Source organism: Melanostigma gelatinosum (assembly GCF_949748355.1).
Source record: "Melanostigma gelatinosum genome assembly, chromosome: 16".
Taxonomy (NCBI): Eukaryota; Metazoa; Chordata; class Actinopteri; order Perciformes; family Zoarcidae; genus Melanostigma; species Melanostigma gelatinosum.
The window spans coordinates 14,288,141-14,312,943 of record NC_136649.1 but is presented as its reverse complement, the minus strand read 5'-3'; the positions used below and the strand labels follow the sequence as shown (position 1 = coordinate 14,312,943).

The 24,803-nt window shown below is 44.0% G+C and overlaps 1 protein-coding gene across 3 annotated transcripts; it reads right to left on the bottom strand.

Annotated features, from left to right (window-relative positions):
- Window positions 1-1,751: 1,751 nt before the first annotated feature.
- asap3 (ArfGAP with SH3 domain, ankyrin repeat and PH domain 3) lies at window positions 1,752-22,973 on the bottom strand. 3 transcript variants are annotated; one of them, XM_079286459.1, is made up of 26 exons: window positions 22,625-22,973; window positions 19,644-19,716; window positions 17,254-17,399; window positions 15,528-15,602; window positions 14,590-14,639; window positions 13,973-14,096; window positions 12,822-12,907; window positions 12,411-12,486; window positions 11,299-11,385; window positions 11,018-11,127; window positions 10,283-10,355; window positions 10,080-10,167; window positions 9,717-9,765; window positions 8,798-8,964; window positions 8,520-8,653; window positions 8,269-8,360; window positions 7,972-8,152; window positions 6,950-7,035; window positions 6,732-6,847; window positions 6,579-6,646; window positions 5,746-5,853; window positions 5,332-5,554; window positions 4,893-5,127; window positions 4,418-4,658; window positions 4,150-4,281; window positions 1,752-3,861 (listed from the first exon to the last, which is right to left on the bottom strand). In XM_079286459.1, the coding sequence occupies exons 1-26, from the start codon at window positions 22,748-22,750 to the stop codon at window positions 3,787-3,789; spliced, it is 3,021 nt and encodes a 1,006-aa protein (XP_079142585.1). In that variant the 5' UTR covers window positions 22,751-22,973; the 3' UTR covers window positions 1,752-3,786. The 3 variants fall into 3 exon arrangements, with proteins under 3 accessions (XP_079142585.1, XP_079142587.1, XP_079142586.1); XM_079286461.1 differs by having other exon boundaries at window positions 4,154-4,281; XM_079286460.1 differs by having other exon boundaries at window positions 10,283-10,352.
- Between the last annotated feature and the right edge of the window lie 1,830 nt (window positions 22,974-24,803).

Genomic DNA, 24,803 nt, shown 5'->3' with positions numbered 1-24,803 from the left:
TCTTAGTGTTGTATGCTGTTCTCTTTTCATCTGATATGATGACGGTGATGATATTCCAGAATATAATAAAAGAGAACTGCATTATAAAGCTGAGACCAGAAAATAACCTTTGGTCTCTCACCAGATACAATCAAAGCGTCACCTTACATCAACATAGCAACAGTCGTTGCATTACAACATTTTTTATGGTACAATATACCATGACTTTTTAATACTTTTTATGAACAATTATTCATAAAAAAGTCATAGTATAGTATGTGTAAAAAAAGTCACAGTATATGTTGAAAAAGTCATAGAATACTATGTTGTAAAAATGTAACTAAAGTCATAGTACAATGTGCCATAAAATGTTAAAGAATGTCAAATAAATAATACCATATAGTGGCGATGACGTCCTAAATATAACCTGCTTGTAGAAAAAATGCAAATCAATGGCAAAATTATTGTTATTCCACAGCATGTATACATTACGTTAAATTATATTTGAGTAGTGTATGTGTGCATGAATATACATTAAATGGATGAGGGCATTAGTTAATGAATGCATTTATACTACAGTATGTTTTAGAAGTCACATTTTAGTACTTGTATGTATTAGTGCACACAGGCAGGCCTAATGGAGAATTGTGTGTGTGTGTGTGTGTGTGTGTGTGTGTGTGTGTGTGTGTGTGTGTGTGTGTGTGTGTGTGTGTGTGTGTGTGTGTGTGTGTGTGTGTGTGTGTGTGCGCGCTACTCGGTTGGCAGAGCAGAATAAGCCGGAGCATCATTATCCTGTCTGTTATTGAAGTGACCGGTTATGTAAGTGACAGGTTGGAATTTCGTCATCCTGACTCTGGTTCGGAGGATCAGAACACAAGTAACATCCGGATGGAGAACAAATGAGGCCGGAAGGACAGACAACTCGAGAGAAGACTGCCAAGAAAGATGTAGGGGGAGAGATTTAGATTTAGGAAGGCATAGGGGGTATAGGGGGGGGGGGGGGATCAGCTGTGAGGAGGCCAGCAATGGTAGCAAGAAGAGAAAATGCAATTAATTACACAAAGGTACTGTGACTATACTCTTTGACCATAGGCCAGAACTTGGACATAATAGTTTTTTGGGAGAGAATATCAATGGACAATAGCATCAAAATAAGAATGAATTTTTTTTTTTTTTTTAAATCAAATAGTTTGTAAGTCGTCTTATGGCACCATTGGTGTGTGAATAAGCATTGTGTGTGTGAATAAGCACAAGATTAGATCCTGATTGACGGAAGAGGTACACGGTACCAAACTGCTAGAGTGTGAATGTGTATATGGGGTAAATGTTGACATGTGCTGTTTTGAATTGTCAGAAGACGAGAAAGGTGCTTTATAAATGCAAGTCCATTTATAATCCATTTGTAACCAAATCTATAACAGTTTATGGATATTTAATTATTGGACTCCGGGTATCAAAGACTAGTATATGTGGAATAACAGTCACCATAACATATTGCACAATCCAGCTAAGTGTGCATAACATTATCACGGCCACTAAAGACCCGTCACAATGACTTTTATAGACATTTATACACTTTTACTAGGAAGTAGGTTTTACACGCTCACTCGCTATTAATTTAAGCGATGCGTCCTTGTGCTGAGGATTAAGGACTTAGTTACTAAGTACTACCCTTTGTCTGTAGCTGTGCTCCGGCTTTAAGACAGATACAATACATTAGTCCATTTTACTCATAACAGATACAGAAAAACACCACCCAATTCACACGATAAGACTGTATGGCACTTTATTAAACATGTGTTATGTGTATTTACAAATAGACTGCCTAATATGAATGAATTCACTGTTGTTTACAATTGACAAGAGTTCCTACGGAGTTTCACTGCTTTGCATTTATCTGAAAACATGGCCGTCTCCTGATTTGTTTGCTTAATACATCAACACTATAACACGGTAATGGAGGCAGACAGTGACAGGGAAACACACTTGTTTGTTTAAAGTGTGTAGCATCTGGTGGCATCTCGCGCTGAGGTTGGAGATCGCAACCAGCTGCAATTTCTCCAGTGTGCCGAGCACGCAAACGGCCCGTTCTAGAGCCGGTGTTTGGTTTGTCCATTCTGGGCTGCTGTAGAAACAAGGCAGCTGGGTCCGTAAAGAGGACCTGCTCCGTATGTAGATATAGATATTTAATGGCTGGGCTCATTCTAAAGTAACAAAAACACAAAATATAATTTTCAGGTGGGAAACTAAAGAAAACCATTTCTGCCACTAGATCGCTTAAAATGCTACGCACTGTACCTTTACACTCAAATGATTCAAAGGAAGTGAACACCTGCTTCCTGTCTGCTTCTACTGATCACCGTCAGTGTTTGAACAGAATCCTCTATGAATACTGAGGCGGTGTCTACTCCCTTCTTTTTTCTCAGAGCCATTTAGACGACTAATGAAACAGAACAGAACACACATGACATTAGATCAGAGGACATCAAATTACCAACATGGAGTAAGACTGTAATAAAAAACACGAATAATAAAATCCTTTATAATGCATAACAGCTGAGAAAACAGCTGATATACACGATACATCAGTGGACATCTATATACAAGTTTGTACAACAAATGATGTGTAATAGCTGTGAAATGCGTTACATTTGTCACTAATGTAAAAAGGTGGAGCAGTTTAACCTCTACCCCAGCTCTCCATTCTTCCTTAAAAGGTTCCTAAATCATGGAAGCTGTTCTGCGTGTAATGTAAGTGCAAGTGTGCTTGTGTCATGTATACCTTATGTGATGCACGTGTGTCCACAGTGTGTGTGTGTGTAAATTACTGCAGTGGGGTGCTGTTGCTAACGAGCTCTCTTTTAAGTGCCATTTCTGCAGAGAGTCTTGTGTTTTTTTTTCTGAAACACACAGCCGTTATTCCAGGTTCTCCTGAGACTAGATGCCTGGAGCCAGGAGAAACTGGATCCCCCCCCTCCCCGCTCTCCTCCCAGGCAGTGAGCTGTGCCCAGAGTCAAGATGGCTGAGCTAAAGTTTCATATCTCTGCCCAGGCGCCTGCCGTTAGGTTGGAGACAGACTGGCAGGCACAAAGCCACTTTTAGAGTCCCAAGAGTCCCAAGGCAGGCTGCAACAGACACTGGGCAGGTTCAAACCTCAACTCAAAGTCTCACTATACTATGATTTAACAGGCAGCTCTCGCACTATTTACATTACCCACGCTGCCAACTCTTCAGAAGATTTCTTCTCGATGAGTTTAAAGTGCCTTAAAAAGGGGTTTTGCCCGGCAGGTAAGTTTTGACCCAAGTTACAAATCGTGGATCGGTATCGACAACTTAAACATCTGCAAAATAACGTAGAATTAATAGTTAAAATGGACGTAATAGAGCAGTTTCTACACCAACCACAAATGCCTTCTCGCCTATTAATAGTGATTCATGATTTTAGACAACTGCAGTTAAAAACCAAGCATAGGCCAACAAGGGGGGGATTGTCCTTGGAATGAGAGGTTATATGGGGCTCTGAAAGCCTTCAGTTCCCTTGCTGGTTTCCAGAATGACTATATGTTAAACGTTATAAATTCCTAAGGCAGTGTCATTCACCCTGGGGTATCCTGTGGCTAGTATATCCTCATGCGGAAATGTCCTCAGGATGCTCAACCCCTCTAGTTTGAGATGGATCCAGGAGAAACCACTGTCCTCTCTCCGATAGACGAGTCCTCTGTGTGATGATGATACGTTTCCAGTATCCCGTGCTGGTTCGGTTTCTCTGGTATGCTGCCATACGGTAGTTTCATATTTCCTGTCCCTTCAGTCTGTTAGTTTGAGTACATAGTTGACAGGAAATGTCCCACTCCTGGATGGGTCCCCCTCTATGTGACCAGCCTGTTAGGATAGAGATAAACAGAGCACTTAAAAAAAAAAAGCTGAGAGCTGAAAAGACAAAGACAATGATCAAAGCAAACTATACAAAGCTACACAATACTTATCAACAATATGCAATACTAAGCATTCAATATTGAACTACTCACACATGTAAATCCCACTTACTGGTCAGTATCCTGTAGTTGTAGTGCAGTTTTGGACGTAATATTCTATTAATAGCCTAAGAAATATATTTCCCTTCCCGTTAAATCTACAAGGCACCGTAGAAGAAGTTGTAGTTGCACTTACCCACCAGTGGGGGTCATTAGTGGCCGTGACCACAATGATCTCATCTTTGAAAAAGGCCAGCTGCTCTGAACTGACTGCTCTGCAGTCCACTAAAGCCCTGACACACTTGTGATGTGGCCTGCTGCCAGAAACCTGAAGGAGACATGGCATATATTTATCAGTGATTTATATTGACTGTGAAATCTCACAGTTTTCTGATACTCCACAGGGGGGGGGGGGGGACGTGAAGGACTTATGCAACAGAAAGAGGCTTCTTCGTGATGTTTACCATAGCGTTCTTGCGGGGTCGTGGGACACAAGACACTACAGGTGAGGGTGGTGGTGCTGGAGCAGGAGCAGGAGCAGGAGCAGGAGCTGGAGCAGGAGCTGGGGGGAGGCCGGGACTGTTCCCCACTAAGCTGCAGTACAGCTCCTCCTGGCTGCCCACACAACTTGGAGACAACGCGCCACATTTCCCTTGGCTGCCTGCTCCACTGCTGGCCCGACGATATGACGTGGTCTTCTCTGAACTGGAAGGGTGGAGAAGTCATGAAATGTCTGTGATCCAACGAGGCCTTTATCATATCGAGTTGCTTTTTAACACGTCAAAACAGAGGACAGCCAGAAACTCATATACATCTGTGTAGTAGTAAAGATAAGGACAGTAAATAGTGATATTTCAGTTTTTGTCATTTGCCTTCTTTACACCTGATACTATTGTGCGGACAGCAATGTGTTATCACATCCTAGCGGCGCCGTCTCACCTGACGGGCCCGATGTGACTCTGAGAGGATGTCGGCGTGACACTGCCTTGAGCACCAGGCAGAGCTCCCTGTCCTTTGGGAGACCTAGGTGGTCTCGCTCCTTGGCCTTCTGTGTTGGATGAAGGGGTCTGATGTCTCGCCTGTGTCTGGGGACTTGAGGAGTGGGAGGCTGGGTTAGAGCACCGTCGTGGTGGGGCTTCCTTTGTCGTAACCGATATCTGGGGGTCCGAGCAACCTGTGGAGGGGGAAAGCGGTGCAAAGAATTTAAAACAAGCGCAACAGCGTAGATCGTACGCATTTATAAAAACATCCATTTAATTAAGTTGTTCATTCACTCAAAAACAAATGACCTAAAACTTAATGTGTTGAACTGGCAAAAAATTGAATTGGGGCATTTTTATCATGCAAATAAGCCGAAGACTACGCTGCAGTAGCTCACCTCTCTGGATGGATTTAGCTGGCAGTGGTGGAGGCATTGATGTTCCCGAGGGGGCGCTGTTGGCTGGAGGATTTCCATATAGAAACTCTAGGTTCTCATATGTCTGACAAGGCCTGCTTCCAGCATTACCACTGGCACCATTACCCATACTCCAGCGGGCAAAGGAAGTTCCACCGCCTCCATTTGAGGATAGAGGAGAGCAGTTTTTGGGTAACGGGCTCACCTGGAAGAAAGTGGAAAGGAGCACAAGGTCATTTCTAGTTTCTCCTCAACTTTCTTTGTTTAATTTATTTTAATTGCCTTTTTCTCATAAGTAGAGTAGATTGCAGAGGGGAAAAAAAGGCAATAAAATGCTTTTTTGGCAGAGAGTCAAAGCCAGTAATGAGAGTGTGTGGGGGTGTGTGTGTTGCTTACCCTCTCATCCAGCTCATCCTCGCTGTCATAAAACTCCTGAGACTGTGTCTCCCACATGAACTCCACATGGATCTGAGAGTTAAACTTCCCACTCTGGGCCAGCTCCAACTAAAACACACACAGAAGCACAAACCTTCAAACCAATTATGAAAAAAGAGAAAATGGGCAGTGACGAACAGCAATTTGGGAAGACCTGTTAACAGAAACCTAGCTCCTGACTGGCAATGATCAGTCATGTCAGTGTGACATTGGGTGCAGCAGATGTTTCAACAACAATGAAATGAGCAAAGCGGGTTAAATGAAATAAAAGTCCTGAGGCCACACCTCACTGCAGCTTTCATATTAAAAACAGACCATCTTAATGAAAAATCTAATGAATTCAGCCAACAAGTAAACAGGTTGAATTTGTGTAACCTTTTATAATCTCTGCACAACAAGCTTGTAAAAGAAGGTCGTGCGTAATCAAACAGGATATTACACAATGCAGGTCTGATTCAGCGGGGCAGAATTCCCGGTAAGAAAATAAAAAAGTGTTTATAAGTGACACACACTGGGACCTGATGGGGATTAGATTCCTTGTCCTGGGAGTGAGTCCTGCGCATAGCTCTGCTGCACGGGGAGTTATTTCAAGGTAGTATTTCCAGCTGTGGAAGTTGTCTTGTTTTGTTTCTGGCGTTGGGTTTCGGGTAGAAATCTCAATGTTGCAACTTGATTCCTCAGTTGAATTTACCTCCTTACTGTGTGTGTGTGTGTGTGTGTGTGTGTCTTACAATTTATGAATTAAAGCTTAAAGCCAAATTAGAGAGAGAGCGAGAGAGAGTGGGGGGTCTCACCAGCTCGACACACTGTGCATGCTGCAGCCTCCGTGCAATATCAAGAGCTGTTTCTCCTGCAGAGTTCACTATAGGACATTTGAAAGAAGAAAACGGTTGAAGTATTGATTGATTACACTAGGTGAAAGAAAAACAGAGTCAAAAAAGAGTTACCTGTTTGTAGGGCTGCCTTTGCTTTGAGCAGTAACTTCAGAGACTCTGGCTTGTGATGCAGGACGCTGTAGTGAAGAGCTGTGTTTCCTTCTGCTGTTCTCTTCTCCAGACAGTTGCTGTAGAGGGAACAGACAGTACAGGCAGATGGTGGTAAATGTCACAAATGTACACTTCTGATAAAGCGCTTAATCATTCATGACTACTTGTCGGTGTCTGACCTATTCTGGCAGAGGAAATCCACAAGTGCCAGAGAGCTTCTTTCCTCCAGACGCACGGCGAGATGAAGAGCAGTCTCTTTGATCCCCTGAAACAGGAAGAGGAAAGCACCAATGAGGCAAAACTGTTGACCCTCAGGAAAGGCTCCTAAGTCAGTACACCAAGTGGCTGCATTTTGTTTCTGATAATCGAGTCTAAAGATATGCAACTAGATTACCAGAGGAGCCAATGGCTGACCCCGACACAAACAACTCATTTGTGTTTGCGTGTTAAAAAGTGACACCATGCCGAGAGCTTTAAGCGTTATCTGTTTATGTGAAGTGCAGAAGGAGGGGCAGGAGAGGAAGAGAAGTGCCGGCGTGAATTCAATGAGCTCGTCTCACTTTTTCCTCAAGAGACGTGAACTCTGACCTTAAAGCTGAAATAATAAACGAGGGCCAACCAAAACAAACAAACACTTATACGCACACGGTGGAGTCAGCAGTGTTACATACTGCTTATGCGGAGTCAGGAAGTGTATGACAGGCAGGGTGGAACGTGATTAAAGACAAGAAGACGAGCAGCGGCGGGGGAAAACGAGACAAGTGGATGAGGAGAGAGAAAAAAAAGGGGGAAGATTGAATTCGAGGCCAGAAGAGATGGGAGGGCCTGTGATTTACCCACCCACACAAGAGGACAATTAACACATATTTCACATACTCTAAACATCCACACACCTCCTACAGTCTGAATGTTGTGGCCTTTTGTAACACTTGATTCTATTTTAAGCCATTTCCTTCAAAGTCCTAAAGTGACATGAACATGTTAGAAACATTGCACCAATGTATGTGGAGATGTAAACAAGCCCGGTGGGCGGCCTGGTCAGGATGCAGCGGCCATTCATCCTAAATGCATGACATCTGTGGGAGTTTAAATGCGTCAGGAGATTGTAGATATTTACTACACACATTCCCACCCTAACGGGACCCATGTCGGGGAGAAACGCTGGAGTGGAAATCCACTTGTAGCTGTAAATTATCCTCACCTGTCCATCGCTGAGTGTGAGCGGTTTGGAAATGTCCGCGCCCTCAGCGTAGAGCTGTAGAAGAGAAGTGAGGTTGTGACTCCTCACAGCGTCGTACAGCCGGCCGGGGTCTGCTTCTTCTCTGCGCAGGACGTACCGACGCTCGGCGTACTTCGCCACAATGTACTCCTTTCTGGCGTTCCTGGTTGTTAAATTAACACAGTTTAATGAAAAAATACAATAGATATAGATCACTGAATTGTCTTTTCTTCCTTTTGAACAATCAGATTGTTAGTTCAACAGAAATCGGGGACTCACATGTCACTTTGTGGCAATGGTTTGACAGAGTCATCTGGAAGGCCCGCCTCCATGATGTCATTGAATCTGGTGTTGCCAATACTGACAGCCAACTGAAGGGACACACAATGCAGCCACAAAGATGTGATATTAAAGCATTTCAATGAAAAGCAGACGTTATCATAAAGTCTAATTAGTAAATCCTGACAATACAAAAATGGATTGTGTTTGTTTTCGTGTGAATTGTTAGTTTCCGTGGGTGTATTTAGTACCAGAAGCTCAGAGGTGCTCAGGAGGTCCAGGGTGAGTGACTGGATCCTGGAGTAGTGGACACCCAGCTCTCTGTGGATGCCAGAGCACTCTATACAGGTCAGGATGCCCAAATTGGTCGACAGCCATGTTGGATCTGAGACACACATACACAAAGAAGTCAAGAGGCTGTGAAACCCAATAACACAGCTTGAATTGATACATGTTGTTTATGAATATTGCATTAAACTGGTGAGTGAGTTGCTTCTACAATGATCTTCAACAACATAGACCGGCTGACCTGGTGCTCCACAGTCGGTGCAGGCCTCGTTGCCGGGCATGTGTCGGAGCTCGGCGATGATGCTTCGGGAGAGTTCCTGCAGCCCGCTGTCCTGGAGGTGGAGCTGGTCGCCTACCAACGCTGTGTTCAGGGCCTCCTCCTTACTGTTCTGCAGCACTGACACCCAACTTAAGTACAGGGGCACAGACGTACAGAAAACAAGACGTTAATAAAAGATACAAAATGTTGTTTTGTAACTGCTCACTTGGAGGGAAAACCAAAGCATTGATCATTTCAGTCTTTTCCCCAAGAAGATCAAAAGTAGTCCACCATGTGTTTTTGCTTTTGCACTGTCTGGTGATTAGTCATCATCACTCTCGCTCTCATGAGTTCTCTACCACCCGGACTCAAACTGAATCACACGTTCTTTATGAAGGTTCTTCAATTCCCTTCAAACCATTTCCATCTCCCTCCGTCCCTCAACTCACTCATCACATCAAAGAATCTGCCGGCAGGCCCACACACAAGGGAAGGGTAAGGGACAGAACCACCCCCACCCCCCCCCATGCACTCCCCTCAATCCCCACATCACAAAACAACAAAGTGCCCTTGCTCGCTGTAAAGAGAAGTCCCACCCAAAACCAGCTGGGCCAGTGGGCTCCTAGAGGACAGCGCTTTCTTTCTGCTTCATTTAGTTTCTCTCCCTTTTTGGGGTATTGTCAGCCCTGCATACATCATCAGAATAAATACAATCTTTATCTTTCTGTATTATGATCTTTAGTACACTTCTCGGCCTTCTCTTCAAGTGCGTCTTTCCTATGAAGACATGAGCTCAAATAAAAAAGGTGCATGACGTGTAACAACTTGTTTAGACAAAGACAAAATACAAGAGGTAAGAAAGTGAATAACATCAGCAGGTTACAGTCGTTTCAACACTTACATCATACATTCCTGCTCGTCTTCTGCCTGGAAACGGTACGTCCTATTATCTAGGGAGGAAGAGAAACAGTGGTTAGATGTTGTCAGTCATCTTTAGAAGAAAAAAAGAAATAATCAACAGAAGAGGTAGAAATAGAAATGGCCTAAAACAAGCACACAATCACCCCTTTGCCACGTCACAACAGTGCATTGATCATAAAACATCTCTGGCATCCATCCCATATAAAATGTGTCTGGCCCCAGTTTCTATTAATGTGGGCACCAGATAGGCAAGCGTCCACACAGCATGTGACTCTTAAAGAGTCTTTAATGATGATATGTGGAGGGTGAAGTGTTCCGGGTCCAAAGTTAGGAATGAACCTACGAGTGACCAGGTCAAAGGTCCTCCTGTCCTCTGGGTTCGGGCGCACCTGACAGGTCAGTAGGTTCAGCTTGGCTGGCGGTCGATTGATCTGAAGATAGACACAGACGCTAATGTGAGCGCGAACTGGAGAATTGGACAGATTTCCGATTACACTTTGATCTGAAGCGGAATGCTTTGTGGCAGTTCAGCCCAGTTGTCCTCACCGTACTGTGAGAAATTGTCAGGCAGCCAAATTTCACTCCACACTTTCTCTTCTGCCAAACCTTCCTGATCCTGCTGGATGACATGCCAAAGGGAGAGAAAAAAACAAATCAGAGAAAAAAAATGTACTGATTTTAAACACAAACTACTGACGTAACATCATCAACCTGAAGGATTTCTGTGCAACACATTGATAGATAAAAGTGTTAACTTAACATGTACCCGTGAATTGCATACTGGTGATCTACACACTGTGCTGGCCAAGCTAACTCCTGTTTACAGCACTTCACTGTTGTTTTCATTATCCTGATTAATTCACTTAAAATGGCTGAGAACGTGTTCTGTTTTGTCAGTGGCCTGAGGAAGGATTGCTCTCACTCGTCTCCCATTCACCGGTCTGAACCACATCCCCTCTCCTTATCTTACTGTAATCGAGCTCTCTCTGTGTGTGTGTGCGTGTGTGTGTGCGTGCATGCATGGATCCGTTCAGTTGGCGAGTCTGCCAATAAGTTACACAGGAGGGGCCCCTGCACGGATCGTCATCTCACAATAATGAGGACCAGGTGGGGTAGCCAAAGTCTGAATCTCTGAATCTCTGAATCTCTCTCTCTCTCGAACAAAGTTTTTTGATCTTGTTCACATCTTGTATTCCATGTGTTTTCAATTCTAATACACTACTTGTATTATAACTGGCTGTGCCGTGACATTGGGACGCTGTAACCAATGCTTTTACTCACCCATCACTCTTCTTGAGCAGGAAGCCAGATTTCTCTGTCCCATACTTCTTGTTGCCCTGTGGTTGGTGGATGCTGTAGCCATTGCCAGAGTTCTTCCTGTTCAGATACTCCTAGGATACAAACAGAGATTCAGGACTTTACTTCAAAATCTAAAACAAGTGTGGCAATACAGAGTAATCCGTAATCTATGTTGAAACAGTACAACTGAAGATATTGAATCTGCAAATGTAAGGTACTTTATATATAATGCGTATAGCAAAGAGACATAAAAAAAAGCATACCTCTTTCCCCTCCACTTGCAGAAGTAATCTGAGAGAATCCCTCAACTGAGTGAGTTGTTTTACCTCCTCGTCCTGGTCCAGGCGCACCTAAAAACACGCACCGCAAAAGTAGGTTATTCAGTTGCAAAAACAAAGAAAATAATTGGAAGAACATGTTTTTGTGTTTTATCACATCCAGTGTTTTTTTTTTTTTCTTCATTTGTTCCAAGAATTGGGTGTGGAATGACATCAGAGCTTTGTGTAATGGACTAAATAATGCAGAACAGAGCTCAGTACTGGGGTGTGTCGTCCTAGGAGGTTGTGCATTTTGTATGAAAGCAGCAGCAGAGTGACCAGTCTTTCATGGTACATACATAAGTCCAAGTTTAACTGAAATAGTTCAGCATTTTTCCAGGGAGCCATAACATAGTTCCGGGTCTGGATTCCCTTCTTAATGCTGAGGTCTGGCATGCCTGAGCGGGTCTCTGTTCCGCTTATGCAGAACCAGAAAAACCTCTAACGTCCTTCGTGTCACAGTTTAGTCTGTTTCCAGGGCTCTATCCAGAAAAGACACTGGAAACCCGTCGGAGTGGTTGGAGAAATAGGTGCGCATCAGGGAAGGAATGAAAATAAGGGATGCTTTCTGTTTCAACTTTTGGAAATAGGGGGAAGCATTTCTGGGAATAGGCTGCAATAAGTGTCTCTGCCTGTGGGTTCATAGGAGGGGGGAGAGACGGAGGCTTTGGCTGTGGTGAGAGAGTAACAGAGAAGCAGAGCTATAGGAGGCACTAAAACACATTGTGATTTACAGTGAAAGCTTTACTGCTTCTTAAACTGTGTTTAAGAAGCAGTACCTACTGTGACTGAGAAACGGCTGACAAATGAAGAAAACGCCACAAGTGTGAGGGAGGCTCGGGGGGTATGATAACATTAATATGTACAGTATGTGCATGTGTTCTGTAAATTGTGAATCATCAGTTTTAGACAGCCAGGGCAACAGCAGTTACCACAGACCCTAACCTTTGACCTCTTAATCGTGACGAATATCCTTCTGAAATCATAACAAAGCTGGATAATAACAATACTAGATGACTGACACACTGGTTGGTGTGATGCAGGTAGACAGTATTTACCGTGTGAACAGAAGCAGCAAGCTTCTCGATAAAGGGAGCGAGATTCTCTGCAGCTTTCAGCCCATCCTGAAAGAAACTGAGAACAGAGAAAGAACAAATGCCGAGTTATGATGGTACTTCAGTCCAAACATCCGAGTGCACACCGGCCAAAACATCACATGCCAAAGCTGTGTAGGCAACTCTGTTCCCACATAAAACCCTTGGTATGATTAAAATAGCTTAATGGTTAACAACAGTAATACGGTAATAGCATGTAAAAGAAAAATGAATGAACCTCACTGAAACCAAATCCATGTGTTTCTTAGGCCAGGAAAATATGCTGGTTCTTATTTCACTATCACATTGTAGAACAAAATGGCAACAAGGTAAACAAAAAAAAAAATAGTAAAGGTGACACCGGTTGAGACTGACCTGAGCTGGGCCTGGAAATATTTGATGAGGCTCTGGAGAAGATCAGGGCCCTGACGCACTTTCAGCTCCTGGATCTTCAAAAGATACTGAAAGCATAAACAGAGACTTTCAAGAAACGATCCAGAAGTGGCAGCTCTCCGTTGGAAAGGCCAGATGGTTCCATGGAAACATTGAAGCTTGAGCCTATAGACCACGGATGAGTGCAATATTTATACATTTGCGGTGTTACAAACTGGGTCTCTGTGGCGACATTCTCGGGCGCTGCTGTATTAAGTTGCTGCTCATGCAAACAGAACATCTCCTACCGCTGCAGCTTCACATGTAAAAGCATTAAAAGCATTTAACTGGTCAAACACACATCTTAAATATTGTATACTTGTTTTGAGCGTGTTTTTAAAACGCTCCTTACTTTACTTTTACCTTACTTTTGTAGCTCCTTACTTTGCGAGGACACTTCTTCTACACGGACACATAGAGCAGGCTTTATTGTGAAGGATTTCCATCCTGTGTGGAAGGAATGACTACACTCTCTGCTCCATGAAACCAAAGTCTGAATCTGTCTCTTTGTAGCTGAAGCAGAGACAGGCTCAGTGAAGTGTTCCTCTACTTTGTCTGTGTGTGCTTGAGAGTGTTTTTTATGTCTGCAGTGTGAAAGAGAGGAGGACAAACCGACAGAGAGACGGAGGGTTCGAGCAGTGAACAACAAGTGGAAATTCCATTTTCCCTGCTTCTCCTCTTTGTCTCAACAGCTGGCCTCAGTCAGGATTAGACTTTTTTTCTTTTCTTCTCAGGGCTTTTTCCAGCCACATGTGCACTGACACACTAAGCTGAGACTGTATGTAACAGCACTGGCAGAGCATTAGACAAGGGTGGTTCATGAAGCGTCTGCCTTTGAACTGCACTTTCTACTGTGTACAACCACGCTCGACTGGAACTCTGCAAGACGCAAACAACTCACGTACGTCTTTCTAAAACATGTTTTTTCCATCATAGGAATTACCGGAGAAAAAGGTGGATCGACCCTGGCCATGCAGTGGACCATGGAGGGAATATGGAATCCACAGAGCAGACCACCCATGTGAACTAAACCATCACTTCAGGTAGGGGGAAGGTGTCTGGGTCTGGTATTTGGACTGGCACTAATCCCTCACCTCACACATTTGCAGCTGAAAGGTCCTTCTCTCCCTCTCCATGTCCTCCCCGCCGTCTGATCCCTCCGTCTTGATCAGACCCAGCTGCCTGGTCTTCTCCTTCCTCTCCTTCTCTAGCTTCCCTCTGATGGGGGAGGGAAGGAAGAGGGGGGGGGGGGGAGCATTATTGATGTGCACCACGTACCTAACAATTCTTTTACCTGTCCGATCAACTCTTTGTGTAATGATTCACTTTTTGAGCATTTTTTCCCTCTTAAATCATTCACCTTCCTCATAGACAGACGGTAGAGGAAGTTGAATGAAGGGAAAAAAGGGAGAGGGCAACTCTCCTCACATTATAAAACACTTTACACCACCTGCCCGCTGTCAGAATGAACTCAAATAAGGCGAGGCCATGGGGAATGAACTATTATCCTATTAACCTCTGCTGTTATATCATCGATGACCCAGTAAAACACGTGCCATGTGATTCTCCTCAGGCAAAAAACATCTGTCTGAGGCTTCAAGTCCTTTTCTCTCAAGAAGCAATCAGGCTTAAAGATGAAGAAGTGGACTATAATCACACAATGTGTCGCCGTATGAATGCGAGGTAACAAATGAAGTGTATGATTAATTACATTTTGATGTCGTACTCCTTCCAGCTCTTCTCCATGTGTTTCTTATGCTCCTGCAGAGAAGAGAAGAGAAGAGAAGAGGAGAAGAGAAGAGAAAAGCGTTGAGATGAAATGGTTAGCAGTCCACATACAGTCAGGTGAACTGGTTATTATCTGCGTAGAGCCAGACAGGTCATGCACAGACACATGATTACTCACATAACGCTAACTCGTCTGCTATCTGGCTGAACAAGATTCCAGTAGCACTTTGTCTCCTTTGGCAGTTATAGTGAAGCAATGTTCAGCCGTCGAATCAGCTGTTTCAAAGACAGGGCAGTAACAGGAGCTTACTAAAGCATTAGCTCGTTATTACTCACTAGTCTGTCGGCGAGGCAAATAAAAAGGGACAAATACTGAGCAAGACAGATCGGTTCAGTATCGGGACGTAGCTTAGTCTTACTCATTAATCTGCATAAACAGCCGCATCTTATCCAATATCAGGCTCAGCTGCGTCTATGGCAGAGACAGACAGGATTACCTGCTTCATGAGGAAATCCACCCTAAAACTGATTTTACATTGTGATGACAGTAAAGTCAACATCAACAAACGCAGACTGTATTCCTGAGCTGCAGAAAAGCCCCATATTACAATAACATCAACATGGGTGCTGTCTTGAAAGTTGTTCCTTTTATTCATTGTGGAGCTTATGCTTTGATTTAATGTCATTTCAATTAAACACCAGATATGGTTATTTTGCCAGAATTCTGGAATCTACCTCTAATGTCTACTTTACAGATAAATGATAATATTTGTTTAAAGTATTGGTCTGTAGCTGAGTGAAAGGAAAATAGACTGCTTCCATAGCACTTGTTCTCTCTCTGTTCTAACACAAGTATGTGTATAACAGGTCAGCCAGCAGTTTATTACTATTTAATACATTTGTAATAACATCTAGACTCACTAGTCGGCTGTCCCGGAGTTCTGACTTCAGCACATTTTCCAAAGGAAATGCCATGATGTTGTTGAGGTTCTGCACCTGAAACAGAGAAACAAAGAAGTTAAAATATTCCACATCATGTTACAGGAGGTCCTTATCTCTTACAGTATGAGCAAACACACATATACATACACACGCAGTATTACACACTCCTATCTCCCTATGGACCCCCATTTCTGGGAATAAGTGTGGATAATTCAAAAACATGGTGAGTCATTTTGAGCTAGTGATTCATGAAAAAAAAAAAAAACACTGGTCGATAATCTACAGTACACCATTAAGATTTTCGATCCAAGTGGGAGCATGACGCAGTGACATTTATTGCCGTTTGTGATCTGACCTGAGTCTATTGTGGCCCTGGGGAGAATGAGTCACAAAACAACCAGCATAACCCCGACAGGTTGCTCTCTACAGTAATTCATAATTACCACAAAGCCCCCCCCATAGAAATACATCACATCTTCACTGCATGCAGCACGGCTACATGCATTCATCCAGCCCAGCAGTATCCTGTTAACCATGTTAGGATCCAGGAGGATTAGCTGTACCCTGCTATTAACATAAATAATGTCCAACCGCTTCCGCGACCGCACTGCAGAGCTGACCTTCATATGTTGACACAGAGGCCTGGAGGCTGGTAACATTGTTTTGGTTGGCATCCAGAAGTTGGGCTAACTAATAGATACTACATGTAGTTCTGACACAGGTGAACACAGGTCAACAATTTCACAGATGACACAAATAAATCCAAGCATGGCTGTATGAACGGTGGGACAAGGCGGCCTGTCACAAGAACTACTTTTGTTGGATCACATATTGTTTCAGAAATAATTGCGATAAACGATATTATTGTCACTTTAAGACCATTGTATGCCACTGATATAATGATACATATGCAAGTAAAAGAGCAATGAACTTTCAATTCTTAAAAATATTCAGACATTGAAATTGGAAGATGGACTCTCAGGCTTGATTAACAATAACGGCCAATGTCTTATAATGGCAGAGAAAACCCTGCAGTTTATTCTGGCATCACGTGGCTAACATCTTGGTGACATTCTTATGTAAACAAACGGATCGCGGTCGTGTCCACATATAGTGCCATGAGTAGAAAATGTAAAAAGGATCGCGGTCATGTCCATGTATTGTACAATAAGTCTTTTTCATAAAAAAAGACCAAGTTTGTGTCAACATATTGTACGATAAGCCGAAAAAACGTAATCATCGCGACAGGCCTCGGGACAAACATGCAATCACACATGCATGTCATTACGCTCAGGTTGATTTTGCACAACCAGCGTGTAAGACCCAGTCTCCGCTGTGAGGCCTTGATTGACACATTGGAGGGAGTGTGTGTGAGCCGGTGTGTGTTGACGCACACGTGGAGGTCTGGGATGAATTATCATCGCCATAGAAGCCATCAGTGGGAGGGTTCCGGATGGCCCCAGTTTCTGGAGTCAAAGAGGCGCGATCACGCAGCTGTTGAAAACCTCTTTACCGTTGCGGTGCACAAGGAGAGATCTGAGGTACTTTCACATGCTGCTAAATTCTTTTCTTTATTTCCATCCCTGCTCCCTCAGTCCTCCTAGATTTTGGACGCGTGGTTTGAACTCTCTAGTAAAGTTAATTTGAGGAAGCCTCTCCTTTCCCTTCCCCTTCTTTCCTCCACACTCGTCTCCTCTTTCCTCACCAGATTTTTGAAGAGGGCTGTGACCTCTCTGGTAAACACAGCCAGGTTGAGGAACCCTGTGGAGACCTCGTTGTTGTCCTGGGTCAGGTGGCTATTCCCCAGGTTCTCCAGCACCTCGACATACTGCTCCTTGTTGTCCACGTGGGCTGAAAAACAAGCACATAAAGTGACTCAGACGTCGACGGCTAAAGGTGACTCAGAGTTGAGTTACATGTCGGGAAAACCTTAAGAAGGCAGATTGACTTGCAGTGACAGTATTTTAACAAGCATGTGGGATAAATTAGTACTGGTTTCTACCCATCAGACAGGGAAACATATAGGGACCCATGCCTCTCTGGGGCTTATAGGTCACTGACCTTAGAGGGCTCTCAGTCCGTGTAATTTATGTGGAAAAGGGGCTGATGGAAAAGACTGCGCTCCGGCTGCCACCACATTGGTTTACATCTCACTACATTAAGTTTTACCCCACAGCGATTCCAAAGTGAGGCTCAGATGAGGACATCAAATAAACACACGGTACAATTCAAGCCCTGTGGAAATCATCTCAGATGACTTTGGAAAACCCCCAACATTAAGGCAAAAATGTAATTGAATTATCGTTATGGATAACAATTTAAGGAAGTGGTAAAGACACATATGACCCAGACATCTGCAGTAGCAGACAAAAGCAGAAATAAGCAGGAAGTCTCAGGGTCATCTGTTCTGCTTCAGTTTCCACCTCAAGACAAATGTCTGGGAGACAGACTGACTCCGTTGTGTCAACTAGTTAAAACAAAAGTGAAACATTTAGTACGACACAAACAAATTGTGAATTTAAGGAAAGTATACAGACACACTGCAGGATGGAAGAGACAAAATGAAGGGGAAGCAGAAGAACTGAGACTCCACGGCTGCATAAAAGACAACAAACAACATAGATGCACCTATCAAACAAACACACCACTGAGTCACAGAGGAGCTGAGGGGGATGATCTTACAGCCGGCCTTCAGAAAAGATACCAGCGGAGCAACTCAACTCCCTGACCCCTCTGCCAGAACACACACACACTTGCAGGCCACAGCATCTTGGCAGAGAAGTGGTACTTAGCGGGTTTATGGGAATAGAGATCGAAAGAAGAGAACGTCTCACCATGTGTGTGTGTGTGTGTGTGTGTGTGTGTTTAGCATGTGTGACAGAGTAACGATCCATCAGACTAGCGTGGGGGAGGAGCGGGCGTACAACTGTGTCCGTATGCGTGGTGAGTCAGACGGTCGATAAACATCAGGACTGATTAGGGGGTTCAACAACATGATGACAGAAGGGGGGGGGGGGGGGGGGTCGTATTACTAGACACAGAGGAAGAAATAAAGAAGTGGAGTAAATGCGTATGGACACCCGCCGAACACTTCTCTGCAGCTACAATGGATCATATACGGTTGCTTAATTCTGGGCCGCTGGCTCTCTGACTCATTTTTACGAAAATCTATGAGTTGCAGCCCTAAAATGAGAAGCAGACTCGTAAGTGAGCTCAGAACAACAACTTGAGCAGCTCCTCTGTTTCTCCCGCGCATTTTTGAGGTGAACACTCACATCTTGTGCATGTTCACTTCCGATGGATCCACGGCAAGCTATGGTGACGTACTGCAGTGACACATATGCGCACAAACAAAACATTCACTCAGTGACCCGGTGCATCTGTTGGGTGGCTGTGTAGCACCACGTTGTTGCTGAAAACACACGTACCATTGGCTTTAACACAGACGCACACACACCACAAAACCCGACACTCTGTGTGGATATAAACACAATCAGCCAACATTCCACACACTCTGGGCCCATAACAAGGAGCCTCACTCATAAACACCTCGGCCCACATGAGGTTCACGACGTCCTCTCAAGTCTTGTACAACGAACAGCTCGTGCTGCCATAATAATGGCTGACCTTTACTTAAAAGCTAGATTCGACAAGCTTCATTTATAGCGACAGACATCCAACTTCATGGATTTTGTAACTCGTCAAATATTGTATCGTAGTAATGTATTTACACACTACAACTTACAAGATGGAAGTTGATTCTTGACCTGGTAAATAGGTGTTTGACAAACTCGAGGTTTTTGTGGAGCTTCCTTCTGTATCGCCTGGTCCGTGTGCTGATGGAAGCTTTGTGAAAGCTAGTTCGTGGCCCTCCAGTTGAAACTGTTTTGTCAAAGAACCATTTCCAAGGTCAAGAATTAACTTTCATGCATAACTTTAAGCCACCATGGATCAGAAGACCTCAAAGTGCTACTTGCCAACTGAGCAAACGCCAACAGTTGAAAGTTCTGGAAAAAGCTCGTAATTGAGCCTTGAGTTGAACTAGTCATGTTATTTTGTGAATCACACTATATTATGTGAGCCATTGATACTTACAGAGTCCAGAAGTGTGTATAGATTTGATCATTTTCTTCATCTTTTGTAGAGTTGTGTGGTCCATCTCCAGAGACTGAAATGACAAGGAGACAAAGATAGACGTGAACATTAAACTAAATAAAAATGGAGAACGAAGGTTTAATCCAATTGAAGAACTGTGTCTGCTTTTGGCTAATCGGATTAACTGCAAGTTTAAGGAAGATACATACTGATGGGCGTGTGTGTTTGTATTAGTTATGCAAATTTTCTCACGGCCTGACTAAAGGCGAACAGGTGAGTCAGCACTTGCCAGCAAGACAATCGTGTCTCGTCATTTGCAACCCTGAATGATGTCAGCGCACATATTTCACTTTTCAGGTTGAAGCGATACTTTCTCTCATTGAGACGCACAATGTAGACGAAACGCAGTCAGCTGGTTTCAACACGGTTTGAAACGACACCCTGTTTATTCTCCTTACACAGGCCACTTGTTTTACTGAGCTAGACACGCTGCACTCCACCTACATGCCACTAGAAATAGCTTTAATGAGCCAGTAATCTAGACTTAACAGAGACACTGCCTTGTTAAGATGCTGTTTGCATGCGCGAGTCGTTCCCGCTCAAGTCCACTCCCTAAGTGTTGGTTCTCTAATTAAAAGGTGGTGTCTGTGTAATGCAACCCTGCAGACAATGAATGGGAAAGTGATTTAGTGGAGACTGGGGATGGGAGTCGCTCGCTGATGCTGCTGCAGTTTCCTCTACTTGGTGAGTTGGTTGGCAGACCGGGGGATAAACAGTGGAAACAAGCTGGTGCAGGTTAATAGAACAGGTTGCGTTTGTGGAAATTGGTGGAATAAATCCAGGCACACAAACGCACCAACGGGCAGACAACCCACCGCTCAGTGGAGACAGACAAAGGGACACACACATCCCCATCCATCTGGAGAGGGTAATGAGCTCCACCCATAAGTGTAGTGATGTTGAGGAACTACAATGTCTTTTACAGATCTTTTCGTGCCTATTTCACGAGGTTGTGTATTCACCTGCTCTCAGGGTGTGTGGCGACTGCTGTCAGCAGTGCATGACCAACTGATATCTGATCCTTATTTAGCAGGTTAACTAGCACGGTGACATACTTCGCCACAGGACAACCTACAACAAACACGTTAAACATGAGAGAAAACTTGAGATATGTACTTAAGAAAAGCATGGATGGAAATTACACTCAGCCAATTATAGCTTAAGTTAAAGCAAATGAAACCATTCCTTATCCCAGTCTTTCTCCCTCTATCGTTGCCTCTAATCAGGAATAATCAGTAACAAGCAGCCGAGTGTGTGTCGGGCTAAATGGTGTCTCTGTCTCCCTCCCTGCCCGACGCCGTAACCGCACACATGCACACACTTTAACCCGAGCCATTAATCAAGCCCCGTCTCTGCTGAGAAGACTAAACATAACAACCATAGATCTATCTTTAAAGGGACAGTTGCATTTACATCTGTGCATCCGTCCGTCTGTCTGTCTGTCTGTCTGTGTGCACATGTGTAGGATTCCAACATGCCCCTCCCCAGAGCACCTATTCCGGCTATGTACTTGCCAGTAGGCCATGGTCATGAATAAGAGTATTACGCAGCTGAGTAAAACTCTTTATAAACCCTGGACATCTTTGCACAGCTGTCATTTTCTAGCCAGGATGAAGACCTCAATGAAGATCTTTCATCTCGTACAGAGTGTGTGTGCGTTACTGAATCATTTATCAACTGGATTCCATCATCTAATATCAGTGAAATATCAGAACATCTGCACTATAGACATCTTCAGCCACATGTCATTTTAGAAAACGGATCCTCAGTTTTCCATTTGTAACAGCAAACCCATGGTGATTGTAACTGATGTGAGCTCTAGCTGAAACAGAGAGTCACAGTTACAGCAGAACATTGAACCACACTGTTTAATATTACAAGGAAGAAGGCGGGGAAGGACCAACTTGTGTGCACACTTAGATTTTTTTTTTCCGTTTTTTGGTAGAATTCACAGCAGCCCGACTATTTCCTCCTTCGACAGGGAGTTTTGTGAGAATAGATTTCAAACAAACAAACGTGCGCAAACACACACACACACACAGACCTCAAATCGGCCTGGAGCCAAATTACCAGTACAAACAGACAAAATGCAGAGACTGGCCTCAAAAGATACACTTTCAAGCACGCTTACACTCACAAAAACACTACCTTACTCTGTCAAAAGGACCACACTCATTTCTGGCATGTCTGCTGTGGGTGTGTGTTCTCTTTGAGTCCCATCTTACAGTCTGAGGCCAAGTAAACTCTCTGTGTGCTTCATTACCTCATGTAACCCTTACTGAACCAGGACAGCCTGCACTGAATAACCATGAGTGCCAATATCCAGACTTTTCTGAAGACACACGGGACACACAGAGAAGTTGACAAGCAGGGCCAAAAGAAGCTAGTGTTGGGTCTCCAGTTGTATTCTTCTATTTAGTTCTTTCTTCTTCTTAAACTGTTACAAACGTGTGACCTGTCCAGTTGTCCAGTTCAGAACCAGAATCTTAGTGCCATGGCTTAACAGGGGTCTCCGAGAGCACCTGGTGACCCCAAAATCAGCACACCACTGATATGCATCAATAACATGAGTTTATGCTCATAAAAACACATTGCACCTGACCCACTGTTGATGTATCCCGTTAGCGTTAGGTAGCTGTTACAGCTTTTCGAATGGGATTTGGCAAAGTCTTCATCTTTATCTCTGTGCTCATTTCGAAACAACTTCACAGAAACTGTTTAACGACATAATGGTCCAGTTTACACAGTGCTGTAAAACACCTAACGGCAAAGCGTTCACTTTCACAACAGTAAGCTAAGTTAGCTTAGTCCACAGGTGAGTGCAAAGCAAGGCTATGCTACGCTAGGCTACACGGACAGGTAAACAACAGACAAAAGGTGTATGTGTGTCGCTGCACCGCCTCCCCCTCCTCCTCTCTCACCTCGTCCACGGTTGAAACTGTGTTCCGACAGTCGCTCATTTTGGACAGAAAACTTGAAGTCCCCGGCGAAGACAAATCCTCGTTTGTCAGGACCAGAAAGTCCGAAATGCTTATTCGTTCCGGCATGTTTCGAGCGAAACGGACGTCTGACAATCACTGGGGAGAAAAGTGAGCCAAAGTTTCACGCGCGCAAGTAATTCCCATTTGAAGAAAAATGAATGGTGTATTCCTCCATTGTGTGCAAGAAGGCGACGAAAAGCGACTGTATCCCCCACAGAGAGCGGATCCCTAAAAGTGCCTGTAAGGTAGAAAGTTGTCTAAAGTCGGACCTGTGTCCTGACCGAGTTTAGGCTCCACTCTACGAATGTGTGCGCGTGGAGGTGCGCCAGCGCGCTATTGTCCGCCCCGCGAGGGAGGGAGCAAACCCTATCATCACGTGGGAATGTTTGTGCTTTCTGGCACTCTGCAGAGAGAAAAGAGAGTGCGTGTGCGCGTGTGTCCTCTCCCTCGTCTCTTTCATTCCTACTTCTCATTTATTTGCAAACTCCAGAGAGTCTGCAGTGTGGTGGTCGCCATGGACATGCATAATACCTCATTCACAGACTAAACTGAAGAGGAGGAATTTCATTGGATGAGGTGATGCATTGCAGTGAGGCTGAAACAAACAACTCAAAGCTCTGATGTTTTGCCCAAAAAAATGTGACAGATGAAAAGATATTTTATGTGGGGGGGGCTTTTTGCACTGAAACACATGCAGTACTTCAGCTCACGTTCATCATAACTACGGCTTTTGCAGCTCTGTGCAACTGCCCTTTAATCAAGAGTTTGGAGGTGTAACTCCCTCTTGGCCATTCCTTTGGCTTTAGGCTCCAAAGCTTCTTTCTCTTTCTTTTCATCTCATGAAAAGGAATTTTTCATTGAGGGAGGATTTATGAAGACCCTCCCCTCTGACCTTCTGAAATCATCTGACAGAGTGAACGAAATGGAAAGAGTGCATCAGAGAGGTGGAGAAAAAAAAAAGCACAAGAGTTGTGTATAGAACATAACTCCTGCATGCCTGGCATTGTCACGCCTGTCAACTCAAAGAAAAGAGGCGTATCACTGAACATTGCCTCTGGGTGAGCAGTGATACAATACACTATGACGTGCAGATGGGTGATTTTAGGAAACCGCATCAAATACAGAGGCTGCCTTTGGTTCGACCACAAAACCACATATTTGCCTGTACATTAGCTTTATAAAGGGATAATTTGTCCCAGCTCTATATGCAACTTGACTCACTTTAGGCAAATAACTCACTTTGTGGTGAGGTTTTTTTCAGTTCTCTGTAACTTCTTACTGTCACACAGTGAGTGAAGGAGAATAGTTGCATGTCTTAACTGTGTGCACTCACAGTGGTGCCGTGTTTATATTCACAAGTCTGTTTGCTTAGCAAAAAAACTCACAAAAATGCACATGCACAGCGTTTGATAACTGTATTTTACTTGCACACACACACACACACAGCCATTCGTGTAGAACTGCTCAAAGAGGAGTGCTTATCAGACGTGTTTCTCTGGAGGCACAAAGTGAAAATCACTTGATAAGAAAACAAATACCGGTTATGTTTCTTCATGCAAATTAAGGCAAAATGTGAACTGAAGTCTCCAGAGGGAACGCTTGGGGAAACGCTCTCATTGACCAATTGAGCAGTAAGAAAAAATGTCCTTTCTTGGAAGGAAGTGAGGGCACACGACAAACTCCAAACAATGCAGAGCCACACAAATAGGTTTGCTGACCCAGTTTACCAGTTTACCCTCATTCACTCATTGTTTCTGTATGCATGTGAGAGAACATCAGTGAGGGAAAGAGGAAAAAGTGCTACAGATGAAGTTCACATGTTGTACACGTCATTGTGTATTGTAATACATTTCCAACATGTGTTTTTCTTTTGAATGCTCATTTTGCATGCACACATTTTCAGCATGGATGCCTGGGCTGATGTCATGCAGAGGCTCGCTGTTTCCCAACAATACCCTCCTTCAGTTCCTTTGCGGCCCCTTGTAAAGAAGCAGAGCCTTTGTGCGTCTGCCAGCCTTCCAAGCCTGGGTCCTATTGTAAAACTGAGCAAACCGGTCTGCTCAGGCAATGCTCTAACATAAGAAGAACACAAGGTCCAAGGAGAGGGAGGGGGGGGGGA